This window comes from Schistocerca americana, chromosome 7, assembly GCF_021461395.2.
Source record: "Schistocerca americana isolate TAMUIC-IGC-003095 chromosome 7, iqSchAmer2.1, whole genome shotgun sequence".
Taxonomy (NCBI): Eukaryota; Metazoa; Arthropoda; class Insecta; order Orthoptera; family Acrididae; genus Schistocerca; species Schistocerca americana.
In genome coordinates, this window is record NC_060125.1 from 232,937,411 (window position 1) to 232,957,674 (window position 20,264).

Consider the following 20,264-nt stretch of genomic DNA (forward strand, 5'->3'; position numbering starts at 1 on the left):
GGGGAGAAAAGAAGATATGCAAGATACCAGGCCAACAGCATGAAATATACACACAACAGCATGCAGTTAAGAACTGCCCATATAGTACAAATAGTCAAAATTCTTTAGGCAGCCTTGTCAAAGCAACTACTATACAAGAAAGTGGCCCAATGTTGGAAATAACAAAACTGTTGACTCGTCAGACCACATGACGTGTTTCCACTGATCAGCCGTCCAGGATTTATACTCCTAATACCGTGTTTTATGCTTCTTTGAGTTGGTTGTCATCACTAATGGTTTCGGTATAGCAGCTCGTCCACGAATACTCGCTTTATGGAGTTCTTGGCAGGCAGTGTCGATAGATACGCGGTCTCAAAGATGGCTATTGATCTCTGCAGTCACCATAGTTTTTTTCCCCCGCACACAATTCATGCTAGCATACTGCTATCTCTGTCAATTAGTTTTGATTTGCACCCACTATTATGTTTATATGGCGTCTTTCCATGTTTTGTGTAGGTCGTCATGACTGTTGAAACAGTTGCTCTTGAGACATTCAGTAAGTTGCCAGTCTTGGTTACTGATGCTTCAGCTAATCGGGCCCCCACAATCTGCCCACTTTGGAACACTGTTAGGTCTTTCATTGCACATTGACCTCAGCCTCTGAATGCAAATACAAAGTGTGCACTACTCGTAAACAACCTACGCTGATGCCTAGTCTGTGCTGAACACAAAGTCCAGCACGACATGTGCCTTAACTGCGTTGTTGACCATCACACACAACCATCCCATTACTACCGATGTTCACATTATTTTGCCTCTTCTCTGTATGTGTCCATTATTTATGGCGTTAATAACATATTTGATGTGATCTGGTAGTTTCTTGTAGACACATTATGTCAAACAAACAGAACCCACGATTTATTATGTCACTTACTCCATCTTCTGCCTCTACCAATGATCCATATTTGTGGAAATGCCACATTGCACTGAGGTTTAGAGTAATGTAAAACTATATGCCCTCCAATAAATTGTTAGATAAGTCAGTTACAGAAGAATTTGAGAAATACCACTTCCAATATGACTATCTTAGAAATAAGATTTAATTACCCACCAAGAAGATTTTGTAAGTATTATTGACTGCGATCTGATTGTGATTTTCTAACGCAGGTTTGGCTATAGCTAATTTTTTATGGTAGTATAGGCACAAACATTTTCTATATTATGGGTGTTCCAAATCCTCCCACACTCCTTGGGTCAAAATAAAAGGCCAATCATGTGTAATAAATAAGCTGGTTTCATCTACTAGCTTAACTGTAAGACATTTCAAATAAATGGTTGACAAAATAATACAGTAATTCAGCACACAAAAATACAGAAAGTAGATGAAAACTTATACAAGTGCGTAACTTAATGGGTCCCTTACAGATGACAAGAATTAAAAGTACAAAAAGTACTCAAAACCAATAGAGACATAAAATCAGACAATATAGAAAGCCCTGAAGTTAATTTCAGCTTGGAACAATTGGTATGAGTTAGACATCAAAAGAAACATCATTCTTGCAACTGAAGGGCTAAACCAGAGAGAGAGAGAGAGAGAGAGAGAGAGAGAGAGAGAATTAAAGCAAAAGCCAGGTCTAAAATACTGCCGTTGCAGGAAGGGGGGGGGGGGGGGCGTGCTTTTAGATGAGCGGATACCTGTAAACATAAATCCACTGACAAGTAAGCATATAAATTAATACTGGATGAAACAGCAACCGGGGGGGGGGGGGGGGGGGCGGGGGGGGGGAGGGAATGTAATGAGGATTTTAAAAAAACCAAAGTGATACAACATACAGAAAACTAGGAATGATGAGTGTCTCCCCTTATTGAGACAATGAAGATTTACTCTCTATACTAGGTGTCTAATACTTTGCTCCCCAAATTTTCTTCAGTGCCTGTCACAACTAACTTCATCTGTGAACATTCCTCACCTATTAACAGTTTTAAAGCATTATGGGACCTAACTAAGTCCTGCATTAAATAAGCATAAACTCTGTGTCTACAGGTTGTAAAATCCACAGTGGAGTATTACCCAAGTCTAACAGCAAAGCAACACTACACAAAAAGCTAAATGCACAAGCCACAAAGTTCTTGCAGAACTGCAAGACACTGATGAAAAATATTCAAAAATGATGATTTTATGACTTACTGCAGCCAATATGGTGTGGACCAGTGATGCTACAAAGATAAAACTAAAGGGAAGCTTTTAAGCATCACATCAAATGCCAAAAATGATTTTAAAAATATAACTCTGTAATATAACGAGTTTAAATAATTTTAATGAGTATAATTAGAAAATTATGAGAACGACAAAGGCCACAGAAGTTACTACTAACCTATGCGAGAACAGAGATAACCATGGAAAACCTGCTTGAGAAACTTTGTATAAGAACTCACTTTCCGCAAAGCTTCAGGGATGTTGCCTGCTTTGTATTCTGGCCTGCGCACAATACTGTTGTGGAGGTGGGCACCAGCGTACTGTGCGATGCAGGCACCTGCACATCATCACATACAAAAACTGGATCATCATCATTACTTCTACAACCTAAGTTAGGCAACAAATACAAAACTGGTAAGATTTAAGAGTAAAGCAGTGGATTTTCTCTCACCAAACAGTAAAAGAAGATTAATGCACAGAAAAAAACGCTACTTTTCTTAATTAAGAGTCACAGGTATGAACCACAACAATCAGACCAAGCAGCAGTCTATTATCAATCATTATTATCCATTCCCTCAAAAGCAGCACATGAGATAGAAATATTTACATTAATACAAGATAACATAAATTTTCAATGAATATCCCAGGTCTTTTAAAAGTGTTTCATTAGTAGCGGCACATTACAAACCATTAATTATACTTTTACACCTCCCACAGAAGCTCTATGGTTCACAAATGAAAATCCATGTGCAACATTATACAAATGATACATTTTCTCACTTGAAAAGAGAAAGATCTGGCTCCATTATTATGTAATTACATCTCTGGCACCAGGCTGAATCTAGATGTTTCAGTAAAATAACGAATTACCTTCCCTCAAGAAACACATCAGACATACAGCACTAAATAGAAGACCATCACACCGGACGGTTTTAGCGCATTTTTTATGCATATTCTTTCCATATGATTTATGCTAACACAGTTATAGTGGCTTCAAGTTGTTTGATTACTGTAGAGAATCATACACTGACAGAGGAACAAAGAATGAAGCATAGCTGCATGTAAATGATGGGGCAGCAAGAGGAAACACTCATCTCAAACTCGCCCCCTCCCTGTACTGCACAAAAAAAGCACCAACCCCCCCCCCCCACACACATACACACACACACACACACACACACACACACACACACACACACACACACACACACACACACTTCTGTAAATGTGGTGCAACTGGGGTGAGTGATAGCCTTAAGCATAGTGAGATGAAATGTAAAATGGCAGAGGCGAGAGAGGGTGACAGCAAGGGTTAGCAAGAGGGTAGAACAGCATTTTTGTCTGCCTCTAGCTTGGGCTAAGGGTGCATCATATCACCATTTGCATGCAAGCATAATTAATACATACCTGCTGAAAATAAATCAAAAAGGGAAATTAAAATAATAAAATTAAATAAGTAAAAATGACAAAAATACAAAACAACTGGAGTAATATTTCCAAATGGGAAGGGGTGATTGGTTATAATCCACTTACTGATCAATCTTACTTCCCAACACTTTTCATAAAAGATGATAAGAGGGACAAATTAAAAGGAAAAAAAACATGAATTAATATACAAACAGAACACAGAAAGTGTAAATAATTAAACAGCAAAAAATTAAGGGTTATATGGTTGATTCCAATAGTTGTGCAAAAGCTGGCAAGGCAAACAAATATTCGACAATCTCATCACACTGTCACGCATCACTGAAAATGCCTGTACAGGGCAAGTGCCTAAAAATGTATGCACTGCTCTCCCTTTGGAAAACTAAGAGGCATGCAAGTCAAATCATGTACAGCTTTTTGTATATCACAAATATGAGACATTGCTAGATCATCTTACTGGGTTTAAATGAAACTGGTAGCTAGAATATATCTCATTTGTTCCACTGCTTTCAAGACTGTATGCATCTCCACATCAATAACATAGAATTTGTTCAGTAAACAGATTTTTAGAACATAACAGGGTAAAGGCAGAGCAGCTCAAAGTATCTCCAAGCTTATACATACCAGTTTATAAAGGTGGTTATTGTACTGGCATTAGAGCTTAATGAAACTTTAATTTAAATATGTAAGCTGAAGTACTTTCCATTTTTTGCTGTAGCTCTTTTAGAATAATGCTGGTCCTCTTTGGTAGTCATGGTGGTAAACAACTTGGACAGAGTTTCAGTGCTTACACAAACGCCTTGTTTAGTGCTAACCCCAAATGATTTTGTTCCTCTGCAGCTTTCGGTAAAAGCCTTTCCTGCATGTGGGTGATCCACCAGATATTCTGCTGCCACCTTTGGGTCTGATGAGAACCTGCACGTCTGATGCATTATGGAAAGTCAGTGCCGGATAGATAGTGGCAGCTCATCAGTTTCTGCATAGAGGCTGCCAGTCAAGATGATCCTGTATTTGGCTGTAGCCATCCTGACCCCTTACCTGGTACCCATAATCAAGCTGTGATCAAAACAAAGCTCTCACTCCTCCCAATGGTCATCAGTTGTTACTGTCTTTTCAGCTGCAAGGATCATACCAGTTTCCCAATTGTGGATTTTATGCTGTTAAAAAGGGATAACAAAGGTGGTAATGCTAACAAAACTCTAGAGATACACAGTTCTACTCATACTAGTCTAACAAGGTTTCCCTGGCTATCTGAAACAACAACGAGAAAGGAAAACAGATGGGCAGCATTCCTGAATGCCGGACTGATAGATTTGCCTGAGGATATTATGTCTTCAAATAGTATCATACTCTTCTCAAATCACAAAGAATACACCTGTGAAGGAAAGACTCAAACAGCTATCTTCACGAGGGTCATGTTACCAATGACAGGGTTACACCTACTGAACCAAAGCATCTATCTGAATGGTTTTATATAGCCACTGGGCAATATATGACCTTCCCTCAGTTTTAAGAGCAACATCAGGGTCACATCCCTCCACAAGCAGAAAAGTGCCCCAGATCAGGTTAAATAGGGTTAAATGTAGCTAGCAATACAAAATCTGGCCCCTAAAAAGAAAAGTCAGAGCTATAAAGTCCAAACTGTTCTACTACAGAAATAACTTTGTGGTGATGGAAGACCAGATCCTGGCTGGAAGTGGTAAGTGGCAGTAACTTCTGTCTAATGTTCCGGAGTTGCTTGGGAACGTCTCTCGGGTTTGACTGGGGTCTAATATCTCTTATTACGCTAATGACTAGGCACAGGACACATTACTTAGAAATCCTCCTGACAATCTACAACAGATTTTATGAAGCAACGGTTGACGTACAGGAATTCACACCATTATAGCTTCATTCTCCTCGATAAAATAACAGTATCCCACTTTCAGAACCACATGGCTATGAGGTTCTCTACATTTGGACCTTTGCCAAGAAACAGATCTGCCTCTGATTGCAGTGTGATGCATACAACTCCATTTTGGTGACTTTTTTTCAGCCACTGCCCAATATGCTATAAAGTATCTCACTGAGTACTGGCGAAGTGCCCTCGAGAGTATATGGAGAGACTGATGGAAAATGTATCCATAGCTGCAGAGAACAGCATTCTATAAATATCCGTTTATGCAGAAGAAATAACTCTTCACTTTGTACAAGGTGGTTCTCAACACACTATCCTGAGGGCACCACACAGCACAATGATCCATTAAAATCTTCACAAAGAACAAATGGCTGAGAGAAATCACAGTAAACCACATCACTCTAAAGGCTGTCAATTTAACTAAATACCTCGGAATAATAATTACGAACAACTTAAATTGCAGCGATCAAATAGATAAAGTTGTGGGGAAGGCAAACCGAAGACCCTGTTTTATTGAACACCTAGAAAATGCAACAAATTCACAAAAGAGACTACCTGTACTACATTTGTCTCACCTCAGGTACAGAATTGCTGTGTGGTATGGGATCCTCACGAGGTAGAATCGATGGGGATATCTAACATGGGGACATCTAACAAGTTCAAAGAAGGGAGCCTGTTTTGCACTATCGCAAAATAGGGGAACAGCATTACAGATATGATATGAGAGCTGACGTGGCAATCATTCAAACAAAGGCATTTTTTGCTGCGGTGAGACCTTCTCACAAAGTTTCAATTTCCCACTTTCTCCTCTGAATGCAAAAATATTTTGTTGATGCCCACCTATATAGGTAGAAAATGATCACTGTGATAAAATAAGAGAAATCAGTTCTCACAGAGAGATTTAAGTGTCCTGTTTTTCCCCAGGCACTGTTCAACAGTGGGCAAGTATGTGTAAGAATGGTTTGATGAACACTCTGCCAGGCACTTTAGTGTGAATTAGAGAGTAGTCAAGTAGCTTCAGATAGCTGTGTAATAAGGCTCTTCTGAGCCTCATTATCTAGAGCCGTGATTCGCAAACTGTGTGTGGCACTCCAAAGCGGGTGTTCCGAAAACATTCCAATACCAGACGCCTCCTGCAGTAAGGAATGCAGAGAATAAAATAAAAAAAACAATCAAGATGCATTTGTGATTCATTCTATGGTATGTGCCACAGTTCTGCTCGACTTAATAATGAATATGTATGTAATGAAATCGCCACCTACATTCCTGCGAATAGCTTCACCTGCACAGTAGCTTGTTGGTTGAAGGATGTGGCATGTGAAGTGAAGGATGTGACAAAGAGGAGTGACAGCTGCTGCATGTACATGTCACCGTGGAGGATGCTACAGCACCTAACTGCCAGCCTTTGCAATCCAACACGAGCATAGAGAAGCAACACCCACAGCTAATGTAAACATCCCCCCCCCCTTCTCTTTTCTCACAGCTAAGCCATAACATCCAATAAGTAGTAGTTTAACAGGGGTTTTTTAATTTGTTTGTATGGAATAATATTCATGTAATTAATACACACTGAAATATTAAGTGCATAGTGCTACCATACAAACCATGTGAACAGAAATTTATTTGGTAATTGTTTCATTATAACACTACTTGGAAATGACAATATGACAATACTATACATTTACAGGCTTGTCATCGGCAGTTATATAAAGCTGACACTTCCCTCCTTACTACCACTTTTGCACTCTGCAGCGTAATAAGTGAACCATTATGTTAAAAGGTATTATAATTACTCTACAAATGAACTTAAATAATCAAGAATGAGGGCAGTTTCTGTTTTTCATTATAATTTCTACTATCAGAGTATTATAAGTGATGGGCAGACATTCATACATATACACACACACACACACACACACACACACACACACACACACACGCACGCACGCACGCACGCTCAATTACATTTTCCCCGTTATCCTTTTTTAATGTCAGATACTAATTTCCTATATTCTTTACAGTTCTGATGTAGTCTTCACTGTTCAGCACAGAACTGAATCACAATGACCACTTAATTTTATGTCAAGCTCACTTGACTTATTCTTCCCACACATTCCAAATCCCACCCCATCACAGAAGTGACATATACCTTCATTGATTGTCAGATCCCTGGAAGGGTGCAACTGCTTTTACATTTTTCTACAAATAGCTCGCAGAATGGGCTTATTTTAGCGTGCGACCAATCTTTTTCTTCAGTACCATCAAAGGAAGAAGTGTTATTCAAATGAGGCATGTGCAATATTCCACAATATTGTCCCCATTCAATAATTTATTTATTTATTCAACCTGATCTGATTACAACGATCAGGCCCTCCCTTACGTTGGATGATTGGTTAATTGGTTGGATGACTAAAGGAACCAAACTACTGGGTAATCAATCACCTTTTACTCTTAACAGACAGATCTACACAAATACAGATCAGAGATGGCCTACGGCAAAAAACCCAGCCGGAAACCCCCAAAAGCAGATGGCAACGAGGGGATGCACACCCCCCAGCACCACCACCTACCCATGTACTCCAGGAAAGACTAGCGACACAGTCAGGGCACGGGAAGTACAGGGAGAGAAAAAGATGTAGTAGTCTAACAGACCACCCTCGAGAGGGGACAAAGAGTAAAAGAGAAGGTAGGGTGGGAGCCAAGTTGGACTACCAAGCCCAGATAGCTGCTGCCCAGTTTGGACAGAGGAGGCAACAGTGTTTTCTGCCAACCCCTCAATGGGCTGATAACATTAAGTGGCCCTCCCTTAAAGAGAGTGGTAAAAGCCTCCTTCAAGAATGATACATAAAACTAAGTCAGCATGATGAGGCATCGTCTCCTAACACCAGGGGAGTGAGTAAGGGTTGCTAGGTTGGGACAGTCCAGCGAAATGTGGACCATCGTCAAATTGGAACCACAACGACCGTGGGTTGGGTCCTCACGATGGACAAGATGATCACGAGTCAGCCAAGTACGGCAGACACAGAGCCGGCAAAGGATGGTAGAGTCCTTGCGAGATGCCTGCAAGGAGGACCTCCACATATTTGTAGTCTCCTTAATCACCCGTGGTTATTTTGGTGAAGTCCAAGTGAGCCATTCCATATTCCAGATTACTAACACCTGACAGTGGAATACCAATCAAAGGTGTGTTTCCGGAATACCAATCTCAAGAGTCTGTTTACTGGTAGCCAGTTTGGACAGGCTATCAGCAAGTTCATTCCCAGGATCCCAACGTGGCCCAGGGTCTAGACAAAGGTCTCTGAGCATCCACATTGTCGGGGGGCACACAGGGAATCCTGTTTAGCAATGACCATGTGATGGCGAAGGTAACACTGATTAAGAGCTTGACAACTGCTCAAGGAGTCATTGCTGATGAGAAACAACCTACCGGTGCAGGAATGGATACACTCAAGAGCACAAGAGATGGCTACCAACTCTGCAGTGAAAACATAGTCATTCAGAAAGAAGCGCAGTTCAGTATATACTGTGACCAACAAGCATCGAGCTAACAGTACAGACTACTACTGACCCACAGGAGGCGCCAATGGTAAAGAATAACTTGTGGTGGAAGGCCTTGGGAGGGACCAAGTCTTTCTGACCTTGTGACAGGTCAAGATGAAGCTATGGCCGAGAGTTGCACCATGGAGATGTACATGAGTGTTCCAGGAGGAGAGGTGGAAAAGGAAACAAATGGAGTTCAGAGACTGGATGCAGATTGCAATCGTGACCCCTTCTATGATGGGAGATGGACTTCTGTGTCTGGAAAGAGGGGATGGTACTTGGAATGCTTAGGGAAGTTTTGAATGTGGGTAGCGTAACTGACAAACTGTTATTGGAGCCTGATCTGCAATGGAGAGATCCCAGCCTCCACGAGTAAGCTGTTCATAGGGCTAGTTCGAAAGGCTCCTGTCACACGTCGAGTGCTGCAGTGGTGTATCGGATCCAGTTTTCACAATGCCTAGGGTGATGCTAAACTGTATCCCAGACTCCCATAATCAAGACAGGATTGTATCAGGACTTCGTAAAGCTGCAGAAAGGTAGCGTGATCTGCAGCCCAGCTGGTGTTACTCAGGCAGCAAAGTGTACTGCGGCTCGACCAGCACCTTCGCTTACGCTGGCAAAGATAGGGAATCCATGTCAACCAAGAATCAAAGCCAGTCCTAAAAAGTGATTTGTCTCCACCACATAGAGTAGTTGGTCATTGAGGTAAAGTTCTGGTAGTGGACGAATTGTACATCATCAACAGAAGTGCATGAAGTGAGTCTTGGCGGCTGAAAACTGAAGGCAGCAGGTGACTGACCATGCTTGCGCCTTTTGTACAGTGTCTTGCAGTCGATGTTCAGTGACACCTACACTAGAAGAACAGAAGAAGAGCCAAGAGTCCTCAGCATACAAATATGATACTGAGGACCCCACAGCTGCTGCTAGACCATTGGTGACTACTAGAAAGAGAGGCACACTCAGTACTGAGCCCTGTGGGAGCCCACTCTCTTCTTCAACTTTAACCCGGAACGTACAATACGACAGGAAGTTCTGGATAAAAATTGGGAGCAGGCCCACGAGAACCAGCTCGTGTAAGATAGTGAGGATGTGGTGTTGCCATGTGGTGTCATACACCTTATGCAGTTCAAAGAAGATGGGTATAAGGTGTTGACATCATGCAAAGCTGTTCAGTAGACTGACTCCAGGTAAACCAGATTATCAGTAGTTGAACAGCCTTGGCGAAATCCACCCTGGAATGGAGCCAGAAGACCTCGAGACTCAAGGAGACAACACACCTGCCAGCTAACCATGCATTCAAGCAACTTACAGATAACATCACTGTCCATCTCTAGAAGGGCTTACCTGGTTTCAGTACTGGGACGAAGATGCTTTCTCGCTATTGTGATGTGATGGGAACTCATCTTCACTCCAGATGCGGTTAAAGAGGGCAAGAATTTGAAATTGTCAGTCCAATGATAGGTGCTTGATCATTTGGTTGTGGATGTTGTCCGGCCCTGGGCCTGTATCAGGTCAGTGGGCTACAACACTGACAAATTCCCACTCACTGAATGGAGCATTATACGACTCTGAATGGTGTATAGTAAAAGATAATTGCTTCTGCTCCACCCGCTGTTTTAGGGCATGAAAGACAAGTTGATAAGTCTCAGACACAGAGCCTCCAACATAATGCAGAGCAAAATGTTCGGTGACTGTGTCTGATCAGTGTAGATAGTGCCATTTGAGGTAATACCTGGTACAACTGAAAGTGTCTGGTATCCATAGAGACATCTGATCTTTGCCCAAAACTGGAAAGGGAAAGTACGTGGTCCGATGGTTGAAATGTACTGTTCTCAGCATTCTCGCCTCCATCTTTTTATAAGGTGACAGACCCGGGCACAGAGCCATTTAAAGGCAATTAGGTGCTCCATCGATGGGTGCCACCTACGACGCTTGAGAGCCCACCTATGATCTCTAACGGCTTCTGCAATATCTGATGCCACCAAGGCACTGTCTTCCATCACAGCAAGCCTGAGGAATGGGGTAAGGCCAAATCAGCTGCCACAAGAATGGCTGTAGTTGGATTGTGGACAGCCCATCGGTATCTCCATGTGGTGGGGAGCCAAGGCTGAGAACAGAGGCAAACACCCCAGTCACCACTGTTGAGAGCCCGTCTGGGCAGGCGTCCCCGCTAGTGATGCTGACGGAAGACCAGGAAGATCAGGAAATGATCACTACCATACAGGACATCATGGACACTCCAGTGGATGGGGGAAGACCAGGGCTGCAAATGGAAAGGTCAATGGCTGTGAAAGTTCCATATGCCACACTGAAGTGTGTGGGGGGTACCAATATTCAACAGGCAAAGATCAAGTTGTGCCAATAAGTTTGAGGTATTTATTGCAGCCAGTGATTGCGGTTCCACACCACAAAGGTTATGAGTATTGAAATCTTAAAATTAGGAAAGGTAGGGAGAGTTGAGAAACCAATGCAAACAATATGTTCCGAGACACTTCCCCATGAGGAGGGAGGTAAACAATGAAGATGTTAATATCCTGAAATGCCCTTACCCAAACAGCCACAGCCTCCAAAGATGTATTAACAGCCCAAGTTCGCTATATAGTGTGTTCAGAACATACGTGCAAACTTCATCTAACACTCTGTTATTGGTGGCACGATTCTTGTAATACTCCTGTATCTACAAAATCTGGGTTGCTGGAAACTAGGTCTCCTGAAGGGCAATGCAGAAAGCTGGGGAATTGCTTAAAAGATGTCGTAGCTTAGCCAGGTGGTGGAAAAAAGACACTAGAATTCCACTGGAGAATAATGTTGTTGATGTAGTATGAAGCCATGAAGGAACCAAGGTCACCTGCTGCCACTGGTCGAGGGGTTGTGGCATCAATATACATAGGTTCTGGGCTCCGTTGTGTGGTGCAAATCACGACCTCAGGGGCTACCGGACTCTTCGCCTAGGACACGGGAGTGGAACAGGTGGATTCTAGTGGCGTGGGGCCTCCGGTATGTCTTGCTCCTTGGAAGACTTTTTTTCTTGTCTTTCCTCTCCTTAGAGGATTTCAATGCTTCTCTGAATTAGTTTCGTGTAGAGATGATGATCACGAAGTTCTGCGACCAGCAGCCGGTGGCTACTTTGGCCAATGGCTGGTGTTCATTTGCTGACCGGTGGAAATCTTCAAAGGAAGTGTCCCAACGGACCCCTTTGTGGCAAGAGAAGCCGGACAAAGGTGATCTGTCTCTGGCTGGGAGGTGGAGACCGATGTCCCTTGTAAGTGGGAAGCCATTGAACCCAAAGTTGGTGTGGGGGAAGCAGCAAGAGGGGAGTCCCCGACCATCAGGCAGGGCAGACATGGTTGAGCAGCCCTGAGTGTCCACTGTAGTAGGCATAACGGAAGGGAGTACCATCGCCAAAGGGGGCGGCGACGTCACAGCTGTAACACATGACATTGTTTTGTATGCTGGGTGCACCTGCTCATACTTCCCCTTGGCCTCTTGGTAAGTTAGTTTGTCCAGAGTCTTGCAATTTCTTCTCTCTGGAAAACAATGAAATCTAGTGAGGAGGGAAAATGGTACCTTCCACAGTTGACGTAGAGAGGGGGGGAGAGGGACACAGCCAGTCTGCATGCAGTGCTCATCCATTATCTCTACAGATTATGCATTGTAACGTGAAGACATGGGCCCAAATTTCAAACATTTGAAGCACTGCGTTGGGGAGGGGGGGATGTGGAGGGGGTGCATACAGTTTCACATCACATCGGTATATCATCACCTTGACCTTTTGAAGCAATGAATCGCCCTCAAAGGCCAAGATGAAGGCTCTGGTAGTGACCTTATTGTCCTTTGGCCACCCTATGTACATGACAAAGTGTACGCCCCGTCACTGGAAGTTGGTGCATAGCTCATCATTAAATTGCAAGAGCAGGTCTCATTGGAACAGGATGCCCTGAACCATGTTTAGATGGTTATGGGGAGTGACAGTCACCAGTATGTCACCTAGCTTGTTACAAGCAAGCAGCACCTGTTACTGGGGAAGGGATGCCATTTTGATCAAAATTTAACCACTTATTTTACAGAAGACTGCCACTTCCCCAAACATTTCTTCTAAATTCTCCACAAAGAATAAAGGCTTTGTGGCCAAGAAGGAATCCCCGTCAGTTCTTGTGCAAACTAGGTATCTGGGAGGGGGGGGGGGGGGGGGTATTTTTCTGCTTACAAGTTAGCCCGACATCCCTTCCATTGCGTAGTCAGAGAAGGGAACATTTTAGGGTAGTATCTCTGCATTAAAAGAGGACTTTCCTCGTGAAGAGACCGCTGGGGCCTTATGGTCACCAATGGGAAGTAACTCATCTGCTTCATTTGCAGCTCATCTGCCACAGTGTAATCCACTACAATCGGGGGCTCTCCCCATGGGAGCCACCAAGTCTCAGCAACGGCTACCTGTCCTGTAATCTATTGCCTGGAGTCCCCGTGACCCAGTCATGATGGGCACATACTCCTTGTCATACATGGGGAGGTTTCAGCTTAGGCACCAACAGTGTGACCCTGCATGATCAGGGGGCTACCACTATGGATGTACTTGATGACCCCCCCCTTCCCCAAAGGGATGGCCAGTGTGTGTTTTGGGTATATTACCTTATTAAAGGAAAGGGTGTAAAGATGGAAAGGCACAAAGACAGAGCATACAACATACTGTGCAATCTTCCCTTCACAATCCACAGTTTTGGAGAACTCCGAAAATTGGGGGCAAGTCAAACTCAACAACAGGGACCACGAATTCATTTAATGAAAAGTTGTAGAAAATACCAGAAGTGAAAACTCTAGTCCCAATTATAAACTAGGAGCAAGCTGGGTCTGCACCAAGAAAACCATCCAATGGACACGCAGAGGATGGTGGAAGTGTAAGCTTGCAGCACAGAAAGGAAGTAAAGAGAGCTGTGAGCCCCCTGAGAGGCAGCAACAACAACAACAACAACAACAGCAGCAGCAGCAGTAATAGTAGCAGCAGCAGCAGCATTCAGTTCTCTAACATAATGCCAGAGATTATTCCAGAGTCGGGTGTCTGCTACTGAGAAGGACCAAATGGTGGGGTGGGACAAGAAGATTTTGCTCTGATGGGCAGAATTGTTAAAGCCATGTTGTTCAGACAAGAGAGTTAAGGTCAAGGAGAAATACTAGGGACAGTGTATGTTGACAAGACAGTACAAAGACAGGGGGTATGGAAATCCCTGGGGTTGTCTGCATGCAGCCAGGATAACTGTGCATCTGATGGTGAAATATGATCAGAGTTGAACATCACAGATATAATGAATACCATCATTTGTAACCAGTTCCAGGTGCCATGAGCTTTCCCGAAAAAGGCCTTACAGGATAACATCACTAATCAATAAGTGGAAATATAGATGTCTGTACAAGTTTCTTTTTCAGGTCAAGAAGGAAGAGTTTTTTTATATTTTTGTAGGGCATGGAAAGATGGTGATGCCTTCTTGCACATTGCATTTACTTGCTCAGCCCAATTTATATTTCCACCTGCTATTACTCCCTATAATCTTTGCTGAAGGAGAAAAGTTGGTATTTGTCCAATTTAGAACTAAGGATGGTGGGCATTCCTGTTTTTTTCAGGCTAATGAGCCTAGAATGACCACCCAGTATCGCTTGGGTTTTGGCTGGGTCTGTGCCCATTTTGATAGTGACACACACCAGTATTGAGATTCTACATAGATAGATGTCTTAAGGTTTATTGGTTTTGCACTTAGATACAACTGGAGCTAATCAGCACAACTGATGACACACCACGAACATACAATGAAAATAGTATAGGACCTAATACTGAACCCTGAGGGAGGTGACATACTACATGCCTCCATTGTGACTTATCATACAAGACATGTCACACTGCTGGCAAGACATCATGTATGAGCAATGCACTGCACTGCACTTCGGGAGAAATTTAGGCCTAAGTTTGGCCCGTAAAATGTTGAAGTTGACAGCGTCAAAGGCTTTGCGGAAGTCCAGAAAAATTGGTATGTATCCATGCTAAGCTTCAGATCGGCTGTTATCTTTATAAAGTCAGATGTTGTGGTGCAGTGTTTACGGAAATCTTATTTGTGTTTGTCTGGTAGCTTGGTTGTAGTTAGGTAGTTCGTTAGCTCGTCAGAGTATACAGAGTGATCAAAAACAGTCTGAAAAGCCTGTAAGGGGTTGCAGGGTACTTTGTACTGAGAAATAATTGTTAAAAAAATACGATTTGTTGCACTGTTTATGAGTTAATTAGCAGTAAACTTAGCCAATCAGGCTGTTGTGTGTGCAAATTCAAGTGGCCTGCAAGAGACGGTGTCTCCAAACCTGTTCTTTGTTTGGTTTCCTAAAACCAAACAAGAGAGCTATACAACAATTTCACATGGGACGGTGGGCGGACTCGGAGCCAAAAGCTGAGCAGTCTTGTGCACAATCATGAACAATATGAGAAAATCTGAAATTAATTGCATCTTGCTTGAGTTTGAGCATGCAATGGCCTGATTGGGATATTTCAATGCTTATTAACTTGGGAATGGCACAATATATTTAATTTTTTCTTAACAATTAATCCTCAGTACAGCCTACCCTGCAACACTCTTACAAACTTTTCAGATTGTTTCTGACCACCCTGTATATTCCAAGGCCTTGGACAGTGTAGAAAGAATGCAAATGGGTCAGTAATCAGAGGGTGCTGTGGCAATGTCCTTTTTATGTAGTGGCTTAAATTAGTCCATTTCCAGCTCTTCGAGAAAACACTTGTGGTTAAGGAGTGGTTGAAGACCTCTGTAATGGTGGGCAGTAATGCGTCAATAATAAGGTTCACCTTCATGTTCAGTAGTGACATGCATGATAGCATTTTTGACAATACTGCAAGTAACACGTTGTAGACAGAAATTTTGGTGGCTACAGTCATTTACCCCCGTGAAAAGAGTATCACCATGAAATAGTAAAAGAGCCTCTGTTTCGTCTGCAGTTTAACTGTGGTTCTAGATAATGTGAAGTATTGGTTCAGTTCTTCGAATGGGGCAATGGGATCAGCTGCAGCTTTTACTTTGCCTGTACCAAGGCCACTGAGGTTTTTCCATAGGGCTGCTCATCTATTTCTATTGTCGGTTGGTGTATGAGCATGCCTGAGTTTAGTGTTTCTCATAGTTTGACAGACTGTTCTGCTGCTGCTTGTAAGCAATATGATTTCCAAAGGTAGAGCACAAATTGTATGGCCGATATGCAACATCTCACTTTGATCCTCACTTAGCAAGGATGCAGGTTTCCTTCTTAATTTTCCAGTCTTAGGGGATGTATTTGTCATACAGTTGAAAAAGTTTGTTAGAAAATCTATATTAAGTTCTTCATTTATGTCTGAGAATGGAATAGAAGGCATCCCCCGAACTACTTCTGGTGAACCAGAATTGGTCGAAAACTATTTCATTTTGGTTTGGTGCAGAATATACACATATGCAAAACAGTAAACAATTGGGGTTAATTTTGTGGACTTTAAACTGCACACCCCCAATGCTACAAAGAGGCTTACTTTTTTCCAGCTTGCCCTGACACCTCACTGTTCAACCACATTGCCTGTATATTTGTTTAAGTTTTACATTAAAAGTACATCAAATAAATGTGTTAAATGTATCTACAAAACCAACTCCTCACTGATACTGGACAATTGTGCAGATACATTTGAATATTCTTGACAACTGGCAATTGTGGTGGTTGTTTCCAATCACTGTCAGTGTATCCAGAATGTACTATTGTGTAAATGGAAAAACAGTGATTACACAGACTAGGCATACTGCCTATGGAAAATACCAATTGTCTTGTCAATCATATTATTTCAGCCTTAGGTCATCAGATGACCAACTTTAGATAAGCTAGACGAGCATTGGAAGCAGGATAGACAACACCCGCCTACAGATGTGATCTGCGAGTTGCAAACTATAGCCAGCAGTTGCAAGTGTATACTAACCAGCTGAAATAAAACAACTTTTAAATCTGAAAAGCAGTGCCAGCTTGCACAAGTGAGAATAAGGAAATTCTACTGAATTAAACACAGTTATTTTACAATGAATCATTACCTGAATCATCACAGGTTCTTTCATCAATTAAAAATACATCTTCCCTCTCAAAATCTTCTAGTCTCAATAACAGAATGCCTAGTAAAACATCAAAGACTCCTGACACTGTTATTGTAATGCCCACCACTTCAAAGAATAATCACGCCCAGAAGATCAAAACAACTCTACTTTTGTAGTCCCATACTATTAAAAGGTGTAGCTTAGTGGTAAAGCATCAGACTACAAATCCAAAGGTCTCCAGTTCAATACCCAGTAAATCCTTTGGTTTTTATGCCATTTATCACTTATTTTTTTGGAAATTTGTGGTAAGTTCCTATGGGACCAAACTGCTGATGTCATCATTCCTTAGGCTTAAGCACTACTTAATCTAACTTAAACTAACTTATGCTAAAAACACACACACACACACACACACACACACACACACACACACACACACACGCCCAGGGGAGGACTTGAACCTCCGACGAAGGGAGCCGTGCGAACCTTGACAGGATGCCTCAGACCGCACGGCTACCCCGTGTGGCCTTTATCACTTCTTTCACTGGCAATGTTTGTTGATGTGAAAAATGCTGAGCTGCACTGCAGTGCAGAATCCACATTTAACTGTAAGCCCCTCTATAGCTGGCTGGCTAAGTCAGTTCAAAGGTCGGAGGAAAGCAATGGCATACAACCTCTAACAGGACCTGCCTCATAAAGCACTGTGGTGTTCGAAACAATCGCCAGGTTGATGGCTGTTACACTGCTACAGCTAAGTCACTGACAAAAGTATCTATAAACTGGAAAAGTTGCATCTAGAATGTCCATGCATTTGTATTCTCTTCCAGCACAAGTGTGGTGTGCTATGGGCCCAGAGCTTACAGTAGTAGAGTAGAGGACTGACAGCTTAGACCAGCCCTCAAATGAGATACCCTAGTTGCACAAAACCCATAACCAGACATATCGGACCAAATTCCTCAAGATATTTAAAAATTCAGACTGGCCCATCTAACTGTAAATTTTACTACAATTGCAGTGAGCATTACCACTAACTGTTACAAAAACTCCTTTCCATCTAAGTGTCAGAAAGGAGCTATACTAATGCTAGATACGAAGTTTGTTTCAATGAGCAAAGTTTCTTTTCCTTCACTTTCAGCCATGTAGCCTTTTAATGATATGTAATCGTGCAGTGAGCTAGTAACACATAGGGGAAGGGGGCAGCAGGATTTCACAATCAGCCACTGTAGGTATCACACAGGGGGCTTGGTAACTAACAAAATATCACTTTCTTTCCTAGATGATGTAGGTGAAGGCAGATGTGATTGACAGATTTCTCTGTCAGCCACATGCATCGGATGGCTCTTAGTGCACTCAGGCAACAACTGAACATAAGGAATTTTGTGGCATGAACAGGTCTCAATTGCACCAGTGTCCTCATGACACCATACATGTACCCTGATTTGTAAACTGTGACCTAGCTCGGTAACAAAATCTTGTGGCCACTGTTACATCGAACCACTGAAAAGATTAAGTAGCATACACTGACCATTTTTATACTAATATGTTATGAAAATTTATTATATAAATAAAATCAGGAGTAAGCTCTCTCTCGATCTCAAGAACACCCACTAACTCCAGCGAAAGCCATATGTATGCTGTGTAAAACAATCAGATGGATGACCGTGACTGAGAACCAGACAAGAAACTTTATAGTTGCCACATCATGAAGATTAGTTGTCAATGGATAGTGGCAGTTCACCAACCACACCATAGATATTGGGAAGGGATTCTGTGCTGTGGATACAGATGGACCCAACTCAATCCCCCCATGGTGGACAGAATCCCGGATCTTTACTTGTTTAGGTCTTGGTGTTGCACACACTTCGCATCTGCAACACATTTACAAAGGAGAGCACACGGAAATTTCATGAAACTGAAGCAGGCAAAATAGGGCACACCTAGACCTGTGGTTAAGGCACTTCACTTTCGGTGGTGTAATGGACACTGCTTACAGCAGAGAAAAAGGATAGGAATGTGGTTGATTGAACACTCATCCAGTGACAAACAGAGTCAGTTTGAGACTAGCACCTTTACCTCACACCTATAGCAGTTAACGATAGCAAGTAGGCTCACGCAGAGACAAGTGACAGTTCTACTGTAACAGAAGTGTTATTGTGCTCTGGAAGTTGCTAATAGTTACAGTCACAGTCGAGAGATGTCAATATCCTACAGATAGTTAAATCATAATTAGTCAAAACAATATACTTTGAAAATAAATGTTATCATCATCTGTGAATATTATGTCTTTTATTAATAAGTGCAGATTTAACATGTTTATTTGTTAGTGTGAATGAAGGCATGAATGAGAAGTAATAAAATAAATGTTGTTATGTCTATTAAATAATTAAATGGTAGCATCGGAATTGTACTTGTATAGAATAAATAAGTCGTATACTCCTGGGAAATTGATTCAATTCACCAGTCTATGGTGCTGGGGAAACAAGAAACATACCCAGATAATTCAGTCTGGTAAAGAGGAGCATTTGATACTTGCGCCTTTTCTAGGTGACTCATGTAATAAATTGCTTTAAAAAGATATTAAGTTTGGCTGGTTCCTACCAGAAGAAGTTGGCTATCATGATTTAACACTGACAAATCACTGGCTATGATGTTTCTCAGCCAACCAGAAAAGAGTAAACTCACGTGTATATTGTGGGCTACAAGACTCGCTTTGGGGAATCTAGATGAGATTTGGAGCTCAGCCATCATAATATACACACACATGTACTAGGAGATCTGAATAGACGTAATAACTTTGCAGAACTATGGTTGGTACGTTTAAGAGGAGGGGGGGGGGGGGGGGGGGGACCACACTGCATGGTCATCGGTCCCTTGTTCCTATAAAACAAGTCCACAAGGGATAGAATAAAACAAAAGACACGTACAGCACAATACCGAAAGCAACGAATGAAAAGGCAACAAACACTAAAGGAACCAAGTGAGGACAAGGAAACAACAGACACCCAAGAAACAAATAGAGAAGAGTAAAGCAAGAAAGCAGATAACAGTGGCAGGCTGACCACGAGAATAAAGAGGAGAAGCAAGCCACTCTGCAACACATTAGAACTTTCACCCTACTAAAAGCACTAGGGTGGAGGACACA

General features: G+C 42.2%; 1 protein-coding gene across 3 annotated transcripts in view; it reads right to left on the reverse strand.

Annotated features, from left to right (window-relative positions):
• The window catches only part of LOC124621954 (probable protein phosphatase 2C T23F11.1), a 48,671-nt gene that overhangs the window by 14,921 nt on the left and 13,486 nt on the right, over positions 1-20,264 (reverse strand). For all 3 annotated transcript variants that reach the window (XM_047147477.1, XM_047147476.1, XM_047147478.1), the window contains one exon: positions 2,416-2,513. In XM_047147477.1, the coding sequence (XP_047003433.1) occupies positions 2,416-2,513 (98 nt within the window). The remainder of the gene's footprint in view (positions 1-2,415; positions 2,514-20,264) is intronic.